The following is a 17,873-nucleotide window of genomic DNA, read 5'->3' as shown; positions in this document are numbered from 1 at the left end:
ACGGCGTCAGGCACAGGCAGGGAACACGTGTGCCTGAGAAGGGGGCAGCTGGTCCCTGCTCTGCTCAGGCAGCGCTTGAAGGCTGGGCTGCCTTCCCCGCTCTGACTCCCTCTCTCTCGGGCACAGCCTTGCTCCTTCTGGGGGACGGTTCACTCAGGGACAGATCCCAACAGCTCAGAGCCCTCCAGCATGATGCCAGAAGCTGCCCACCCTAAAAAGCCCCTGTGCTCCCCCAGGGCACACACCACCTCCTGTCAATGCAGGCTGCAGACAACCTGGCCGCGGGATCAGGCTTGTCCTGCAGCCACTCGCACCTGGAAGCAACACATTAAATGAGGGGCACATGGCACAAGGGCCTGCCACGTGACGCCCAGTGGCGGCGTGTTACAGGGGCCAGCAGGGCAGACTCCACCAGCGCAGGATGATTCCCACTGGGGATATTCTCGCACACTGCTCCCTCTCTACGTCATCGGCAGGGAGCTGCCACCATGGAAAGAGGCCCCACATGGCTCCTTTCAGGCATCACCCTCCAAGAGCCCCCCTCCGGCCACGAGTAGGGAGAGCAGAGTGAGCCGGAGGAGCTTTGCTCCTACCTTTGACTGTGCAGGAACAGTAAAGTGCTGTGGAACGCTGACGTCCGGCACTTTGCAGTTGATGGCAAACGTCACCGGGACAGGCAGAGGGTTGTCCACCTTGACGGTGGAGGACACTCTCTGCCGAATGGCGGTGCTCATTTCAACAGTGCCGATGGGTCCCGAAGCCATCACCTTGAAAGTCACCATGTGGAACAAGTACTCTCCGGTTGTCTCGTTGAGGAAGGTCACCTGAATCAGACAGAAAGGGAAGTGCTGCTCATTCCACACATGAAAACAGACCCGGAAGAGCCCACCGAGCTCAGCGCCCTGCTTCCAGGAATGGCTATGAGCACCCAGCGAGGAGGAGTGCAAGACCAGAGAAAGCACCTGTGGTATTTCATAGGACCCGTGCACGTGGAGGTATGAAAACGGGCGTGTAGCTTCTCAGTGAGCCAACAGCTCCTTGAAGGGCCCTGCAGACCAGTGTCCTCACTCACCTTTGCCCTGTAGACTCCTTCTTTGTAGGAGAAGAAGGTGAGCTGGTAGTCCTTCTTCGCAGAGCTCGGCACATCGATGTATGAACACCCCTGCAGCACGGAACTGCTTTCCAGGTTCTCTGGTTTGAGCATGTCAATAACCACCAGGAACCTGCGGGTGAGAAGGACGCAGTGAAGGTCAACAGGAAGGACTCCCATAGGATACCCATCGTGCGGGGGTACAATACAGTCCCTCTCATCCTCAGTGCCTCGGGCACAGGGCGCCAGCTCTCACCCCCCTTGGAGGAAAGCCCTCCAGGATGGCTCTGCACAGGCAGAACGTGGGTATGGCCAGACACAGCCAAGGAGAGGGAAAAGCTTTCAGGAGGGAGCTTCCAGGCACTGGAAGCTTCCTTCCTTGTGCTGCTGCAGGGATTGCTCATGAGGCCAGACTCCCTGGGCTGGACTCACCTCTGTGGTCTCTGCAGCCAGTTGGACACAGGGATGAGCTCCGTGTGGGAATTCCTGCACGCAACCTGCCGGGAAATGGCCCCTGAACACCTGGGGGCTTCAGCAGTCCCTTCCAGCTGGTAGCGTAAGCCTGTCCCGTCCGGCAGGGGGAAGAAGATGGAGCCCTACAGACAACGAATAGGACAAGTCGGCTCTGGAGCACCCCTGGACAGTCCCACGCCTGAGGCTCTCACTGAGGCAGCTTTCAGCACGTCCAGCTGGCAGAGCTGTGACTGCAGCCCTGTCCCGCGCAGGAGGAGACAGACGCCAGCGTCGCACCTGCTCTGAGCTGCTTGTGAGCGGGTGCGTGGCCCACAGGACACGGCACAGCTACAGGACACAGAGGCATCATCTCTGGGCAAAGCAAGGAAACACGGGCCCTGCAGCGGAGCTGCTCTGCACATCCCAACACTCCCTTACTGGCCCCACTCACCTGGGCATGTCCCTGCCAGCCTGTGCTCACGCAGGGACAGCCGTGGGCAGGGGGTGGCCGTCCCTGATGAGCTCCATTGCCTCAGTCCTGCTGGCCTTAGCCCCAACAGCGCTGACCAGAGAGCAGCCTGTAAGCTGGCACAACAGGGGCCCCCAGACATGGGCCATGGAAAGCTCATATCCATGCTCATTCTGGGTGCCCGTGCATCCCAGACACCTGCCTCTGCCTCCACAGCAGCTGAAAGCTGCAAGACTCCTCACGCAGGCTGTACGTTAAAGAGATGCTGAGCACGTGCGACCCTAAGGGCACAGATCTGCTGAGCACCCTGGAGACTTGAGGCCAGAAATCTCTGACCTGGCCCACTGTAAGGCCAGCTGGAGCGGGACAAGGAGCGCGACAAGGACCCGGCAGCTCCAGCACCACAGAGCCCTTCTGAACTGACCCCTTGGATTTAGGAGCTTGTTGCTGGCCTGGCACAGAAAACATTGCAGAGGGGCCAGTCACCCCCATGTGCCCAGCCTGAGACCTGCAGGAAGGGCTCCTCCCAAAGCTCCTGCATGACCCTCAAGAGATCTCTCTCGTTTCCCACCTGCCTGCTCACGGCCAGGACGGCACTGACAAACTGCAGGGCAGCTTTGCCCTTCTTGCTCCCTGCAAGCTGCAGAAGGACACCAGCCAGGTGCTGCTGGCAGAAGTGGTTGTGCCCGGGGCTTGGAGAGCCTGTGCAGCCCGTGCGCTGAGCATGGGGGTCTCTGAGCCCCCTGGGCTGCCACAAGCAGCGACCCGGAGCTACGCAGAACAAACTTCATTTCTTGGCCTGCAGAAAGCCTGGCTTTTTACGTTAGCTGCTCCAACACGTTTGGTGCTCAGTCCCGACTTCCCATCTGCCCTTTGCCCGTGCCTGGCCCCCAGCCACCACAAAACCCAGCTTCCAACAGAGAGCACAGGACACCTTCAGCTTGGACAGGACCTCCAAAGGTCATCTCGGCCAACCTCCTGCCCAAAGGAGAGTGACCTACGAGGGTCATGCCACGAGGGTCAGCACGCTGGCACAGCTCACCTACCTGATGCTTCTTGTTCCCACAGCTCATGGTTAGGGGTCTGTAGGTGACCTGGTAGGCCTTTTCTTTTTGCCTGGCCTCCAGATGGATAAATTCAGGCCCTTTCCAGTATTTCCCCTCAACAATGGGCTGCAGGGTCCAGGCCTCGCTGCTCGGGTTCGACAGGAGGATGGTCTGGCTCTGCTTCTCACGCACATTGCAGCTGAAAGTCAGGGTCTGCAACAGAGGAGCACAGAGGCTGCGGGGTCGTACCCACAATCCTTGCCACTCTTCTCACGCTGGCTCTACACCAGGACCTGGAGCACGGGGAGCAGCTTTTCCTTGTCACATGCAAAAATTACACTTTGGCCACAGCTTTTGGAGTAAATCAAGCTGGTTGTTCTTGAAGAAGGGAGCAGAACAAGCCTTTCGCATGCTGGGTGAAAGGAAACTTCAGGGGAGTCCTGAAAGGAAACTGCTGTGCAAGGACAGATCCGCAGCCACACAGCCCTTTCCTTCATGGGCAGGATGAAGAGGAGCTCCATGCTCTCTTTGGGAGCAAGAGCCAACTGCTCCCAAGCTACCCCCTCCCAGGGGCTGGATGCAGATGCCTTGCCCCTTCCTACTGCTGAATGCCCTCCCCTGGCCCGGCACGGGGGAGAAGTGTGGCTGCGGGTGCAGTGCTGGGATACAGCGGGGTGGCTCTGTGGGGAGGGTCTCAGGAGAGCCCGGCAGGGTGCTCCCACGGCACGGGTGCTGCAGTGCAGAGCCAGGACAACCGAGCTGCTCACTGGAGGAGCAACACCTCGAACAGGGGAGAAAGGCAATGACAGGGCTCAGGAACTCTGGCAGTCCTGCCCAGCACTTTCTCTCTGGGATACCCCGGCACAAGCGAGTCTGCGCTCGCAAGTGTCCTTCAGTTCCTGCCGTGGGAGAGATGTGGCGCAAATGCTGGGGTCCAGGGGCCCATCCTGTCCCTGCTGCGTTACCTCTCTGGTGCCAGGGGCCTCCACGCAGGATCCTGATAGCGTAAGGCGGAGCGCCTCGCTGCCCGGGATGAAGCACCGCAGCCCCTCGTACTGGACAGCCTGGCTCAGCTTCGAGGGGCGGAAGGTCACAACGAAGGGGACATCCACCCCTGGCCTGATGTAACCCTTTGTGGGGCTGATAGCAAAGTCCGGCTGGAAGCTCTCCACGTCCCACAAAAACCTTGCCAAGGAAAGCACAAGGACAGGAAAGAAGGATTAGCCACGGGGAGCTGTCAAGGCAGGGTAAGTCTCAGCGTGAGGCTCTCCGTCTCTGGTGGGCTTTCCCACCACATCTCAGGCCTGATGCTGAGCCACCTGGCAATAAGGCTTCAGGCTGGGCAGGACCCACTGCACCCATCTCTAAATGAGCTTTTGCTCGTACCCCCTTGCTAACTGCCAGGGCCTGACTGCACGGCCATGGCTGCACAACTCTCCAGCGGGATGGAGAAGCAGAGAGGAGCTATCTGGGCACACTACGGCTCCTCACAACCCTCATCCAAGCAATCAGCCCTCAGAGAGGCGGGGGGGTCCTGCTTTACCTGACTCCTGCGTCGCCCGCGTTCCGCATGACGACGCGCCGGCACGTGTAGCTCTGCCGTACCACGGCTCCAAAGCTGAGCTGGTCCTGGTCCAAGCTCACGAGGCTGCCCTGGCAGGAGCCCCGCACCGCAAAGAGGGAGCGCACCAGCCCGCGGCACTCCAGCAGCACTTCCCCGCTGAACGGCTGCATGTGGCGCTTCGGGGAGAAGGTCACCTCCACTTTGCAGGTGTCTCCTCTGGCCTTCAGCTTTAGCTCCTTGCTGGGCTTCAAGCACAGAACCTACCCGAAGAGATGAGTGGAGACTATTTCATCTGGCAAGCCAGCTGCGGAGCCTCCCTCACCAGACTCAGGGAAGAGGCTTCCAATTCCTCTTCTGTCCGCACCAACACTGACCCAGTCCCACTCATTCCCTCGTAGGCATTCCTAGGTAATACCAACGGTGTTTTCTGCCATGTGTCCACCTGGTCACGGTGAGGTCACCTCTGCCTTCTAAAGCTTTCATGGAAGTTCCAACAGAGCTGTAACCCTCCCTCTTTCAAGATTCACCTCCCTCGCCTTTCCAGATCTAAAATATGTGGCTGCATCCTGACCTATGCGTCTAAAACAGGTTAGAGGAATTGTGCCGCCTTCTCACTTGTGGCTCTCGGGGAGTCCTGGCACCCAGCTCAGCTGAAGCATTCACACTGCAAGCATCTGCTGGCAGAGCAGTGCCAGCAGGGAGGACGGGGCAGGCACAGGCAGCCAGGGCAGCCCACAGCTGTCATTAGCTACTACCTCCCACCCACAGCAGCTCATCGCTCCCTGCAGGCACGCTAAAGTGCTCTGCAGAGAAGGAATGGCACTTACCCCAGCTTCCTGCAACTCTGGCACGGTGGATGTGACTCTGAGCTTAAAGGCGAGAGGGCCTGCACTCTTGTTGGCTATGGTGACGATCTTCTTCACCGTCTGCCCAATGCAGATGTTTCCTAGCTTCACCACCTTTCCTGGTGGATGCACAACGTCAACCTGAGGCAGGAGGGATTGATATCAAGCCAAAGGAAAGAAGGAGAAGAGGTTTTCTGCCACTCTCGTGGCAGAAACACAAACCATGGTAGGCTAGGGAAGAGATGAGGAAATGAGAAAACCATGCTGGTTGCCACCTGCACTTTTAGCATTTAGATTTCATCTCACCTTCATTTCTATGCCCCTTCCTTGGGCCTCAACAGTCAGCTTCTCAGCCGGGGCACACGGAGGCAGCAACAAGCTGTTGTGGCTGTTGTCGTCTTTAGGTGTCCGTAGGAGCTGCGCACAGAGGGAAGAGAAACCACAGACAGCATGAGTTTCTGGACCTTCACCACGTGAACAGACTCCCCAGACGAGCCATCCCCTCCCATATTCTTTCCCCCCAGTGGCAGGGATTATCCAAGTCCCTCCACAGCCTGCCAGCAGAGCCGGCTAACCCTGGAATGCCACCGGGCTTTGCCCTGCGCGCTGCCCCCGTCTCCCTGGCACAAGCCTGGGAATGCTGGAGCGCTGGGAATCTCCAGGAGCGTGCACAGACCTTCCCCCTCACCTGCTCCTCAGCAAGGTGCTGCTGGTCAAACTCCAGTGAGTAAACCCCACAGGGGTTCTTCACCACCACTGTCCCCTCTTCCCCATGGCTCTGTGGCAGCAGCGGTCCCAGCTCGAGCTCTGCGGGGCTCAACTCCAGCCGTGGCTCCAGACCACATCCCAAGACCGGCACCCGCAGGCGTTGGCTGCTCTGGCAAATCTGGATCTGCAGCTCGCCCCGGTAGCACTTCTGCAAAGAAGCAGCACAGAAAGCTCCTCCGTGAAGCCCCAGGTGACAGCGCCTCCAAGGCAACAATCGCCCCAGGCTCAGGGGTCTTCTCAGCACCTCTAAGCTGAACCCAAACCAGGCAGTTACTTAGAGCAGGGGCTACAGCATCTTCATGGCTCTGAGTAACTGCGGTGAGTCCTGCTGGGGAGTGTAACTGGTCAGTTGGCTACCAGATGGATCTAAAACAGCCTATCAGAGGTTTTCACCTAGTCGTGGGGGAGCGCAACGCACGTGAGAAAAGTCTGCTTTCTCAGACACAGTCCTGGCGCTGCAGCACCGGGCAAACGTCAGCTGTGTGAAAGAGGCAGCTGAGCTCTCACTGGACAGAAATAAGGATCGTCTTCTCTGCTCAGTGCTTGGCTCTGGTCAAAGCCAGACACGAGACGCTGAAATCTCCACGAGCAATTGAAAGATCCCTGTGACTGTCCCCAGCCATGGAAGCACTTGGGTCCATCCTGTCACACGCTGCCAGTTTCCAAGTCACGGTGGCCACATGCAAACTGCCTTTGGGAATGCTCCACCATTTAAGCTGACTCCCAAACTGCGTGGGACCGTGCAGGGGAAACTGAGGAACGGTGGGCACAGGGCTGGCAGAAAGCTCCACGCGGAGCCAGAGCTCATTCCCCGCTCCCTGTGCTGGCCTCCCCTTACCACACTGCCCTGACAGTCCTCCTGGGGGTGACACCCACCAAACTCACCTCTTCCGTGGGTGAAAAACGGACTTGGACATGGCACTGCTGTCCTGGAGCGAGGGTTCCAGCTGAGGGCAGCACCTCAAAGCCACAGGGCGCGGGCCTCATCTCCTCCCGCAGCTTGTCACGCTCGCTCGCTGGCAGATGTTTGTCCACCTGCGCACAGAAACCAGTCGCGTGAGGTCTCCTTGGTCTGCGAGGACAGACCCTCGGTTCCTGCAGTGCTCCGAGATGCTGGCACGGTGCAGGGAGCACCTTCATCCCACCCAGACGTGGCCACCCCTGCCTAGAACTGGAGGGCAAACATGTTGGCAGGGCAGGCAGATGGGGAGGCAGTGTCCTCGGAGGGGGAGGAATGGGTGAAGATGGCAGAGAAGTGAAGCGTCAGCTAGTGAGCAGGCCCAGGTGAACCAGCCTTGCTCTGTACCCTCAAAAGCTTCCTCAAGCGAGCTGCAGCCCAAGTGCTCAGGCAGCCAGAGGGGCGGGAAAGCCAAGAGAGGCAAAGAAAACCCAACCGAGAAGTTGTGTGTTACACGTTGTCTGTGCTTTACCTCCTTAACAGCCTCATTCATGCTCATGGACCATTTACAGGGGACCTGGGACGTGTTGTGGAGCTGGATGGTTTCTTCCTGCCACTGCCCACACTGGACAGAGGAGAACTCCAGCCTGTCCCTCGAGAGGCAGAGGGACGGCTCAGCCACAATGGCACGCAGGCGGACCTGGAACGTGGGGCCTCCTCTGACCTACAGAAGGACAGAGCATCCAGTTGAGAGCCCGGCTGACACTCGCTGCTGTGCCCAACCTGCTGCCTGCCCCACAAGCTGGCCTACCTTGATGGGCAGGAGCACATCCACCTTTCCCAGGGGCACGTTGGCACTTTGTGGGTCAAAGCACACTTCAAATGTCTTGGTCTCACAGCAGGGCAGGCGCTTCACAAGGTCCAGGCACACGCTGAAGCCTGAACACAGGAAAATCAAGCAGCTGAGATACACAAGCAACAGGAAATGGCTCAGAAGCACGGCAAGGCCACAGGGGTGTCCTGGCTGGCAGCTCTGTGAAAGACCCCTTTCCATCTCCAGAGAAGCTGCTCTGCTCCCCTTGTCACTGCCCAAAGCAAAAGGATTTTCACAGCCAGAATCCAGGGGTTGCAGGGTAAAAACGAACCACATTGGTTGAGGAGCTCCAGCAATTCCTTCAGCAGGCATCTCAGGGAAGGACGCATACACCTCTCCAAAGGACAATTTCCAACTAAGATACCAAATGCTGTGGTGTTCCCTGGACAGCGGCTTAGAAGAGACGCCTGGCCAACCGTCACAGACAGCAGTCCCCGTGTGACGGAGCTGCAGCCTTACCCCAAGGCCTCTTTGCGAAGCCTGTTTCGATATGGCACAGGATCCCACAGGCCGTTCAATAAGGCTGAGCAGAAGTGCTCTGGCACTAGGAACTCTAAACAAAGCACTTCCGAACCACAGAGGGTCCATCTGGCTGCAACATAAACCCTCAGAGTGCACAAAGAAACTCCGATGGTGCTCACGGGAGCCAAGAGCAGCAGATGCTGAGAGGCGATCACGCTGATCAGCCCATCTGGCCCCTGCAATGACTTTTTAGGGCAGCCACAGGCAGACCAGGTCTCTGGGCACTGCTCGACAGAATTCAGGCTCTTGAACAGGGCACCGGCCAGAGGGGTACTAAGGAGGAAAAAGCTGCCCAAGGAAGTACTCAAATCTCCCCATGCCCAATGGCTCCAGCTGATGTGGCAGAGACAGCCCCTTCAAGCCCCCGTGAAGCCTCTTTACCACTGGTTACCTGTGTTATACAGGACATATCCATCGGCCTTGAAAGATGCAGGGAAGTGCCCGGTGTTGGTGAGCTTCACCATGTGTGTGTGGATGTCACCGGGAATGACATAGCCAAGGTCCAGGACGTATTCGGGCAGCTCAGCTCTGAAAGGAGGAGGAAGGACACTCTGTAAAGCCCAGCATGGCGTGGGGTGGAGAAGCAAATGGAGGGGATAATTCTGTATCCACTGCTGTGAAAACTCAAGCCAAGCCCAGGAAACCCAAGGCCTGACCTGAGCACCCAGTAATAAGACTTGGCTAAGTCATGGGGAGTGCAGGGCCTAGGATTTATCAGCCACCAACGGGATCTTCGAGTCAGTTTAAAGCGGGTACTGGACACAGTTCCTATGCTGTGAAAAGCCATTGCAGAGAAGTCCACTGCGTCTCCACGGGTCTCAATGAAACTGCTAAGCTGGTGTCCGGCCCAAGCCTGAAACTGCTTCAGGACCTTCTCACAGGATTTCCTTGCAGAGGATACCTCCACTGCTCTGCAGCCAGATCTGTCCCCAAAGTAGCGCTTGAGAGTATCGCGTGCAGTAACCAACACTACAAGATTGCTGTGAAGGTCTTTTTGCAGGCAATCCCACTTGGAAAAGCACATAAGGGATCTGGACCATTCCCTGCTCTTCCTGCTTAGTGGGGTCTGCTTCTCGGCACAAAGACACCGGCTTGGAGATGCCCCTTTCACAGCTGGTCAGCAGGGGTGGTGCCTGTGCTGTCTGCAAGGGCTTGCTGGTCTGCACCCCCTCAGCTCTGAGAACAGAACCCAGCAACTGTGGGGAGTGGAGCACCTCCAGAGCTCAGGGTAGCACTGTGCAAGTGAGGACACCGAGCTGCCCACAGGGAGCACGGCATAGCTCTCAGCATCAGGCCCTTTCTGAAGTCTTCAGCTATTCCCAACTCTGAGACACAAGGAGCTCTCAGGGGCAGGGCTGCACTGCTGGCTGTTACCCTCGCGGCCCCTGGAGACAGGCTACAGGAGTCCCTACTAACTTGAGAAGCCTCCGATATACACGCTGGTGAAAGGCAGTGTCCTCCGGGGGACGGGAGGCGAGAGCTTTCTGCTGCTCCAGGGCATGTTCCTCAATCAGCATCTCCTCCATCTGCATCTGCAGCTGAGCATCCCACTGAGGAAAGGAAAGACAGGGGCTGGTTAGCCAAGGTCCTTCCCAAGGCACAAGCTTGTCTCGGGTGGAGGATCCCACCCTGCTCTTGTTGAGAGGGGCGACGGAGTCAGTCTGTCTCACTGGTCGGTGTCTGTGACACTTCCTGCTCTCTCAGGCAGGATCATATCCCCACAGAAATGAACTCCAGTGTCTCTGCCTGCCCAGTTATCAAAGCTGATCTGGACAGACACACAAACAAGCCAGAAACCTTCCAAAGCTCCAAGTATGTCCCTGCCTCCAGTGAGTGCCAAAGCAGCCTGGACAAAAGCTCTCCTGGAAAGGGAACCATGAGAGAGCTGGAGCCTCCTGGAGATACAGAACACAGCACAGCCTCAGGCTGCATTCAGGCTGCTGCTTTACGCTCTGTAAACCTGGCAGGGCTTGGCCGGTAAGCAACAAACCCCCCAGCACCGCCCTGTGTGTCCTTCAGAGCACCAGAAACCCAACTGCCCGAGCACAGCTTTCAGCATCTCCCTGGGGTAGTCAGGAGCTGGCGCATCGCCACGAGGGACAACTCCCAGAGGTGGGCAGCCCAAGGGGCACGCTGAGCTGACACACTCCGTGGCCAGGGGTGTGCAGGGAGGTGCCCAGTGCCGGCAGGGCCCTGGGCAGCTGCCGTGGGGCGCAGGGGCTCCAGTGTCTCGCAGGAGGGTGGCACGTGCGGGACAGGGCAGCAGCTCTACTCACCACGGTGCCCGAGTCGTCCACGCGGGGCTCGGCTGCCACAGCCTCCCCCAGAGCAATGGCCTCTTCTCTCTGGCTGCCTTTGTCCAGCTTTTCTTTGGCCTTTAGGAGGATCTTCTCATATTTGGCGTTGCCTGAAAGCACAGGACACCACCCATAGCAGTGGGGCAGCACAAATCCCACGGAAGACGGGAAGCCCCATTCCCCCGACACCCAGACACAAACTGCTCCAGCAATGTAGGGAAAGGAGATCCTGCTGCTTCTCACCCCCACCCGTCTTTCTCGCCACACAGGAGCATCTCAGCCCCACAGCGTGATGCAAACCCAACCCCTGTCAAAATCCCTGCCAGCCTCTATTACAGCTTTCCCAAGCTTTTCTGCCCAGCCATCATCTTCCCAGACCTCTTGGCAAGCTGTGCACGATGGTTCCTGCGGCAAAGCCCACATGGGCTCGTCTGCCAGAGGCTAAAGAAGCAACCAGAGGGCTGACCTTGTCTGACAGCCCTGAAACCTCCAGGCCTGCTCGAGGTGCCTGTGAGCTGCCCTGTGGGCATATGGCATGGGGGAAAGCCGAGCAGACAGGCAGTGCTCACCTTTGATGTTCCTGGGCAGGTCCAAGTGGATCCTGGGAAAGGTCCCCTCTCCTTTCAGGGAGATTTTTTCTGGCTCCAGGTGACCCAGTTGGATCTGGAAAGCCCTGCAGAAGACTCCAGGCACTCCTGGCAGGTAATACACTTTCAGCACTTGCTGCTTGCCAGGTTCAACGTAACCCTGCAGGGCACACAAGAGGGAGGGACGCAGTGTACCAAAGAGGATTCCGTGGAGGGATGGCTCACATGACAGACGCGCTGAGAACACAAGACAGGTTCTCATACATAAGGAAACATCAGACATCACCACCTCCAGCTTTCCTGTATCCAAACGCCTGAGTCTCACTGCTCTTCTGCTCACAGGGTTTACCCTCTGCTAGCCAGAGCCAGGCACAACAAACCAAAGCTCTTTCACCAGCTGCTCTGGAAGAACGGAGAAGGGCCTCTGCTTCCAGCAGGGCCAGCAGCTCCTGGCAGCAGCTTGCAGGAGAGGACATCAGCATGTCACCCCTCAGACGGACAGGCACTGAGGAAGGTGGAAGCCACTTGGCCCTTTGGCTTCCTCTTCCCATCGCAAAAGGGCACCAAGACAGGAACACTGCTCCAGCTCTAAGACACCCAGGCAGGATGACAAGCTGCGATGGAGTGATGCTCCAGTGATGGCACAACCAGAGAGCTCAGCACTCAGCTCCAAAGAGCTCCCGGAGCACTCGTGCCTCCCACTGGTGCTTGCTGTAGGACAGCAGAGCCAGCGGCGCCCAAGGACAATCAGGGGCTCCGTTAGGATTCTGCTCGATGGACCTCCTCTGCCTCTGCAACAGTCGCTCACAGCCCTGTCTCTCCTGGCTGGTTTTGGACGGGGCTTATGTGTTCATTCCCCCTGTTTTCCCCCAAAACGCTCTCCTGGGCAGCCTGACACAGGCCGGGTGAAGCCCTTGTGCTACTCACCCTGCTGGGCACGACCAGGGGCACGCCAGGCAGAGGGTTGGCTGCAGTGCCTGTGCCGGGGCTCAGCACCGCAAAGGCAAATCCCAGCTTCCCGCTGTTTTGCAGGGTCAGCGCTGCTTCCGTGACTTTGTTAAACACCTGAGGAGAGGACAGAAGAGCAGGAAGTTACAGGCACATGTCTGCTGCCAAGAATTTCATTCCTCTTCCATCGGGTTGAAAGCAAAGGAACACAGCCCAGAAGCAGGGAGCGCACAGGAGAGATGGGCACTGGGCTCTCTGGGTTAGCCTGGGCAGCCCGCGGCCACAGGGTACTCCTGGGCCCTACACAGGAACAGCTATTTGTGGCAGAGGTGCAATAGCAACCATGGAAAGATCAGTAATAAAGCAAGTAGGGGACACAAGCTCTCTGCACTTGAAGGTGTCACCCAACTGCAAGCTGAAACACAGGAGGAGGCATTGGGGCATTTCAGGAGAAAAGGCACCTGCACACAAGTATTTGTGGGCACAACACAAGCCAAAACGGAGGGAGAGAGGGCAACGCACACAGGGCCAACAGCTGGAAACAGCTGTGGGGGTTGTAACCGGAAAGAAGTACAGTGAGGGTTATTCGGGGACATTCTATCCGGCTACGGTGACTGGAAGCCCAGGTCAGCTGCCTCCTTGGTTGATGAATCAGGAGCATTAAAAGAGAGCACCTCATTTGGGCTTTAGGAGCAGATCAGCGGATGGATGTCTCAGGGACACATCCCTCTGCAGATCACCACTGGGATCCTGCCTGCCCCAGGAGGCAGCGTTAGTTAGAGGAGGGATTCCCAGCTTTGGGCTGGGCTGGGGTGGAGATGGTCATTAAACGCCAGCTTGGAGGTATCCCCCAAACGCTGGACTTCCAAGCCACAGAGCCAGCGAAGCAGCTGGGAAGGGGGGAGAGCCCTGGACCCGGGTGGGCAGCAGCCCACCGGTCATGCTTGGAGGCAAGGAGCACTGACAAGAGCAGCGTGCGGTACCTGCAGCCCGCAGTCGATCTCGGTGGTGTCCAGGAGGTAGCTGATGCACGAGGCCTCCCCACGCAGAGCCACCTCGTAGCTCGGGCCTCCCTCCACCCTGCACAGCGCCGTGACCTGGCTGACGGTGTTGGCGTGGCCGAAGAAGGAGAAGGAGACGCGCTGGCTCTGGCCCGGCTGCAGCTCACCGTGCAGCGGCAGGATATTGAAAACCTGCAGGCAGGGAGGAGAGATCCACACGTGGAACACGGGACTGATGCAGGAGAGCAGCCTCAGCTTGGGCCAAAGGACAGACGTGGCTGCAGGGGCCTCTTCCTCAAACACAGGCAACATCATCCTCATCTCACACTGCAGCCGTTCCACTCACCAACGGAGAAACCATGGGGAAAACCTTCTCCCACAGTCCCAATTAATGCAGTAGCTAATACACTACATTCATTTGTGGTGTCTCCTGGCAGCAAGAAATTCTCTCTGCTGCAGAACTTGCCTTCAAAAACACCTTTTCCTGCCCTCAGAAGAACACGAGACTGGGAGCTGAGAGCCTGTGGAGCCGGGGGCAGGATCCAGCCCAGCTCCTCGCACTCCTCATGCTTTTCCCTGTCTCTGATTCACATCCTGCTCTCTCCAGATGCTGCAGCAACTGCTGCCGCAGCAAATGCTGCCGCAGCAAATGCTGCTGCAGGAATTTCCTACCCACCACTAGATGAGGACCAAGATGGATAAAGTCCTCCATAGCTGCCGCACAAGGAGTGTTCTTGACCAGCCCTATTAACACCTCCCATGTGGCCTCTCCAATGACCAGCGATGCGCTTGTTATGACATGAGGCCACTCTGGCAGCAGCACCCAGGACACCAGTGGGAGTGGGAGTACGTAACTGCTTGCTACACTGGAAATGTGGAAGTGAGACAGATTCCCACTTACCTCCTCCACACCCAAGGCGAGGGGCTCTGTCTCCATGAACCTGGAAAAAGAACAGACCTTTGCTCAGGGACCTTGCAGTGGGAGGGAGGGAAGTCTGCACAGCAGCTCCTCGGCAGGATGGGGCCCCTGCGGGGGCATCAGTGGTGTGAGCTCAGCAATGAGCTCCAAAACTGGGATGGAGCAGGTCAACGCCTGGCAATGAAACTGCTATAGCAGCGCTGCAGGCAGCTGGCAACTGCTTGCCTCCAGATCTGCTATCTCCTGCTGCGTGATTCTGAAGATCCATTCCGTCACTGGAGAAAACACCTTGGTGCAAAGGCTTAGCTCAGCTTTGAGCTCTCAGAGGTCCAAGGGCTGAGGCTTAGGGTTAGTCTGTCTCTAACCACGTGGGTCTACAACAAGAGTAACCACGAGAGATTCGTGCCTCAGAAGTCAGAGAAAGGGCACACGTTGGTCTACACTGCCTATGTCCAGCCACACAGCAACAGTTGGATTGTGTTGCTCATATGATCACTCTGCCCCAGGTAGCAGCAATGACCAAAGAGCAAGGAGGAAAGAACGGGCTGGACAATTAGAAAGAAAAAAATGTAAACACACAAAGTCTTGTTGAGGCAGAGAAACAGCATTTTTCTCTCCTGACCAAAATAAACGTGCGCAACTGATCCTGGGAGTCTCTGATGACCAGCTCCAGCAAGGTCCCAGGTAGGGAAAGTTCCAGTCTTTGATCTCCCCTTCATGAGACCTGATGCTTGATTCCCTCCATGTCAGACTGAGTTAGAGCTGATGATTTAGAATACCAACAGTGCTTAGTGTGGACCAGAAATAACATCTGACACGCTGCCCTTCTGCAGGCTCCTAATGAACACTTTGAGTGTTTGGTGGTAACACCTTGGAGACCATCTTCATTTCCAGCTCTGGCACACAGCATCCCATGGTGTCTGCTGAGCGCCCCGGAGTGCCCCAGTGCCCTGGTCGTCTCCCCCAAGCCCTCCTAATAGCCACAGCTCATCTCCAGTTCCCAAGAGGTCACCTCCTCCGAGTCAGATCCCAATTCCCTTCACACAGCTGCTTCTTGATCGTTTCCCTTGTTTGTAATAACAGCGCTTCAGTGCCACGTGGTGAACTTTGCTGCGTTTCCTAGGGCATTACGGAAAACCATTTGCTACCGTCCTTCAAACTGCCCAGAGCAGACTTTTGTGCTATGCAGAGAAGCCGCAGCAGAAGGAACACTAGGAATGTGCTTCTAGATGTGCTTCAGCACCACTACAAGTTTGCTCTTGGCCTTGGAAACCATAGACCACCACTGCATGGTCCTCCTTCCCAGGGATGTCCATACAAGGGCTCCCTCCAGCATCTACAGCTGGACCTAAAGTCACAGCAGAACCTGCCATTTCTCACTAAAACTCTACATAGCTCTCCTGTGAATGTGACGTGCAGTTCAAGAGATGAACACGCACTTCAAGGGGCTGTTTGCCTCAGGCCACGAAGATCTGAGAAAGCAGCTTTCTACATCAGCCCTCCTGCCCCCAGGAACCCATACAGGCCTACAGCAAAGCAGAGCAAGGGACTGCGACAGCAGTGTGTCACTCTGATGGCAGTGCCTGGGTAGGATCTTAGTACAAAATGACAACAGATGGGCTTAGCAGGGAAGGACACCTTCTACATCCGCTTCTCCAAGTGCCGAAGCATGGCTTTGCAGCTGCAGAGATAAAGCAGGACTCCAGCTTATGGCTATGTGAAAAGGGTCAGTAGTGTCCTACAGTCCCAGCCTGGCTGGAGAATGCTGTCTCCTTCCCAGCATCAAGCCGGTGGAGATCACCTGTTCCCTGAGCACCTTGGCTGAGCACAACTCAGAGGTGTGATTTCCTCAAGGGAAGGTTGAAAACAATTTGGCAGATCAGGCAAATGGCCTCGGGCTTTGCAAACCACAAACAGGACATCAGGAAGAAGAGCTTCCAGGAGAGGGAGAGGTGCGCATACCTCACTGGGTTCACCTGGCTGTCCTTCAGGAATGCCCAGTGGTACTGGACAACCAGTGGGCTGCAGTTGGTCATCTCCATGTAACGCACATCCTTGCTGTCATTCAAGATGCAGCCAAAGTCCACGGCCGTGCTCTGGATCTGGAGATTCGGGAAGCAGACTTCTCCCCGGACGGTGACCTGCTCTTCGTGAGGATGCTCCAGGAACTTGATCTTCAGAGCCTTCTCCGCTGCCCGGATAAGCAAATCCTCCTCATAAGCAGGGTTAAATCCGATGCAGAGTTGAAGTTCCTCCCCTGTCCTCAGCTTCACGGGCTGCAAGGAGATGAAGAGAAAATGTTCAACGTGTGACCCCAACACGGGCTTCTGGCTTCATCCTTCATTTTCTTCACGCTGTCTGACCAAGCACCGCACTTTTTTCTGAAGCTGCCTGAGGCTCACGGTTCTGTGCTCTGCACCAATACAAGAGGAAATCCACGTTGGTCTCCTGAATTCTGGAGCCGCAGAAGCCACCTGCTAAACACAACCAAAGCAGCACTCTGGCACCCAGGCCTTCGCCCTCACTCTGGAGGAACTCCTTTAGCCTGCAGCACAGCGGTGGCTGCACCTCTGACAACACGTGCACTGCAGAGCCCATGCCCAACACCTTCCGCACACACCAGGGCAGGAGCCAGACAGCAGCTGGAGAAGCCTACCTCAGCCTTCCCAAAGGCAGGGCTGCCCTCAAAGACAGCAAGCTGTTCCCCAGCTTATCTGAGGATGGCTGCTGGAGAGCTGGCATGCCTTCCAGCAGACACCTTTCCTACAGCTTGCCCACAGCTGGGTGCCTGCTCCCTCCTCCCCCTGTCTTCAAGCCAGGAGGTCTCTTCCCCATTCAGATGGCATTCTGTTTCCTTCAGCAGCTCGTTTCACATCTGATTTAGCTTGGGCCACTTTACTGCAGACTCTACAGAACACACTTCCATCATGGAGGACCTCCCAACAGAGACACACCACCACGTTCATCCCTCTTCAAAGCCCAGCAGCAAGAAAGTCCGGGGCTGCTCACCTGAGCATCTGCAGGGAGAGGCTGCTGGTCCGCAGTGCAGATGGAGAAGGGCTGCTCTAAGGCAAGGACCACGCTGAGGGGCAGCGAGCACATGTTCTTTACAGAGAGAGGCTTGTACATCACAGCCAGGACATCACCGGGGTGCTACAGAAACAGGAGACAAGAAAAAATGACCTTGAAGTGGCCATGGACCTCCTCCCCTTCAGACGCATTTCAAATTTTCCAACCCCAAAAGTGCATCCATCTCTATTTACTCTTTTGATTGGTTTCTACCCCTCTGCAAAGTTTGTCCTCCAACTCTAGCAGACGCTTTCGCGTTTAGAACCCACAGCCTTCCCCAGGGGACAGGGAAACAGTCTCGCGTACAGATGAGGGAGCAGCCCCCCAGAGGAGGCAGCTGCTTCAGCAAGATCCAAAACAGAAAGTGAACCCACTCTGGCTCCAGTTGTGTGTCCTCTCCTGCCCAGAGAGCACACACAGGCACAAGGCACAAGGCCATTTCCACTCCCATACAGTAGTTTCTTACCACCCTATCAGCTCTGCCAGGCCCGCAAGGCAGTGATGCTGCTCAGAGGAGGCAAGC

General features: G+C 57.0%; 1 protein-coding gene across 1 annotated transcript in view; it reads right to left on the bottom strand.

Annotated features, from left to right (window-relative positions):
- Positions 1-287: 287 nt before the first annotated feature.
- Positions 288-17,873, bottom strand: part of LOC136005861 (hydrocephalus-inducing protein-like) — a gene marked incomplete at its 5' end in the record, with an annotated part of 46,725 nt that continues 29,139 nt past the window's right edge. The window contains 21 exons of the mRNA XM_065663754.1: positions 288-314; positions 630-824; positions 1,073-1,223; positions 1,523-1,686; positions 3,059-3,256; positions 4,051-4,243; positions 4,602-4,882; positions 6,219-6,383; positions 6,654-6,713; positions 7,121-7,270; positions 7,666-7,857; positions 7,945-8,072; positions 8,921-9,057; positions 9,904-10,079; positions 10,806-10,897; positions 11,396-11,573; positions 12,341-12,478; positions 13,345-13,554; positions 14,264-14,303; positions 16,244-16,557; positions 17,291-17,434. Of these exons, the coding sequence (XP_065519826.1) occupies positions 288-314; positions 630-824; positions 1,073-1,223; positions 1,523-1,686; positions 3,059-3,256; positions 4,051-4,243; positions 4,602-4,882; positions 6,219-6,383; positions 6,654-6,713; positions 7,121-7,270; positions 7,666-7,857; positions 7,945-8,072; positions 8,921-9,057; positions 9,904-10,079; positions 10,806-10,897; positions 11,396-11,573; positions 12,341-12,478; positions 13,345-13,554; positions 14,264-14,303; positions 16,244-16,557; positions 17,291-17,434 (3,333 nt within the window). The remainder of the gene's footprint in view (positions 315-629; positions 825-1,072; positions 1,224-1,522; positions 1,687-3,058; positions 3,257-4,050; positions 4,244-4,601; positions 4,883-6,218; positions 6,384-6,653; positions 6,714-7,120; positions 7,271-7,665; positions 7,858-7,944; positions 8,073-8,920; positions 9,058-9,903; positions 10,080-10,805; positions 10,898-11,395; positions 11,574-12,340; positions 12,479-13,344; positions 13,555-14,263; positions 14,304-16,243; positions 16,558-17,290; positions 17,435-17,873) is intronic.

This window comes from Lathamus discolor, chromosome Z, assembly GCF_037157495.1.
Source record: "Lathamus discolor isolate bLatDis1 chromosome Z, bLatDis1.hap1, whole genome shotgun sequence".
Classification (NCBI taxonomy): domain Eukaryota; kingdom Metazoa; phylum Chordata; class Aves; order Psittaciformes; family Psittacidae; genus Lathamus; species Lathamus discolor.
Note: the sequence above shows the minus strand (reverse complement) of the source record. Positions and strands in the feature narration are given on the sequence as shown.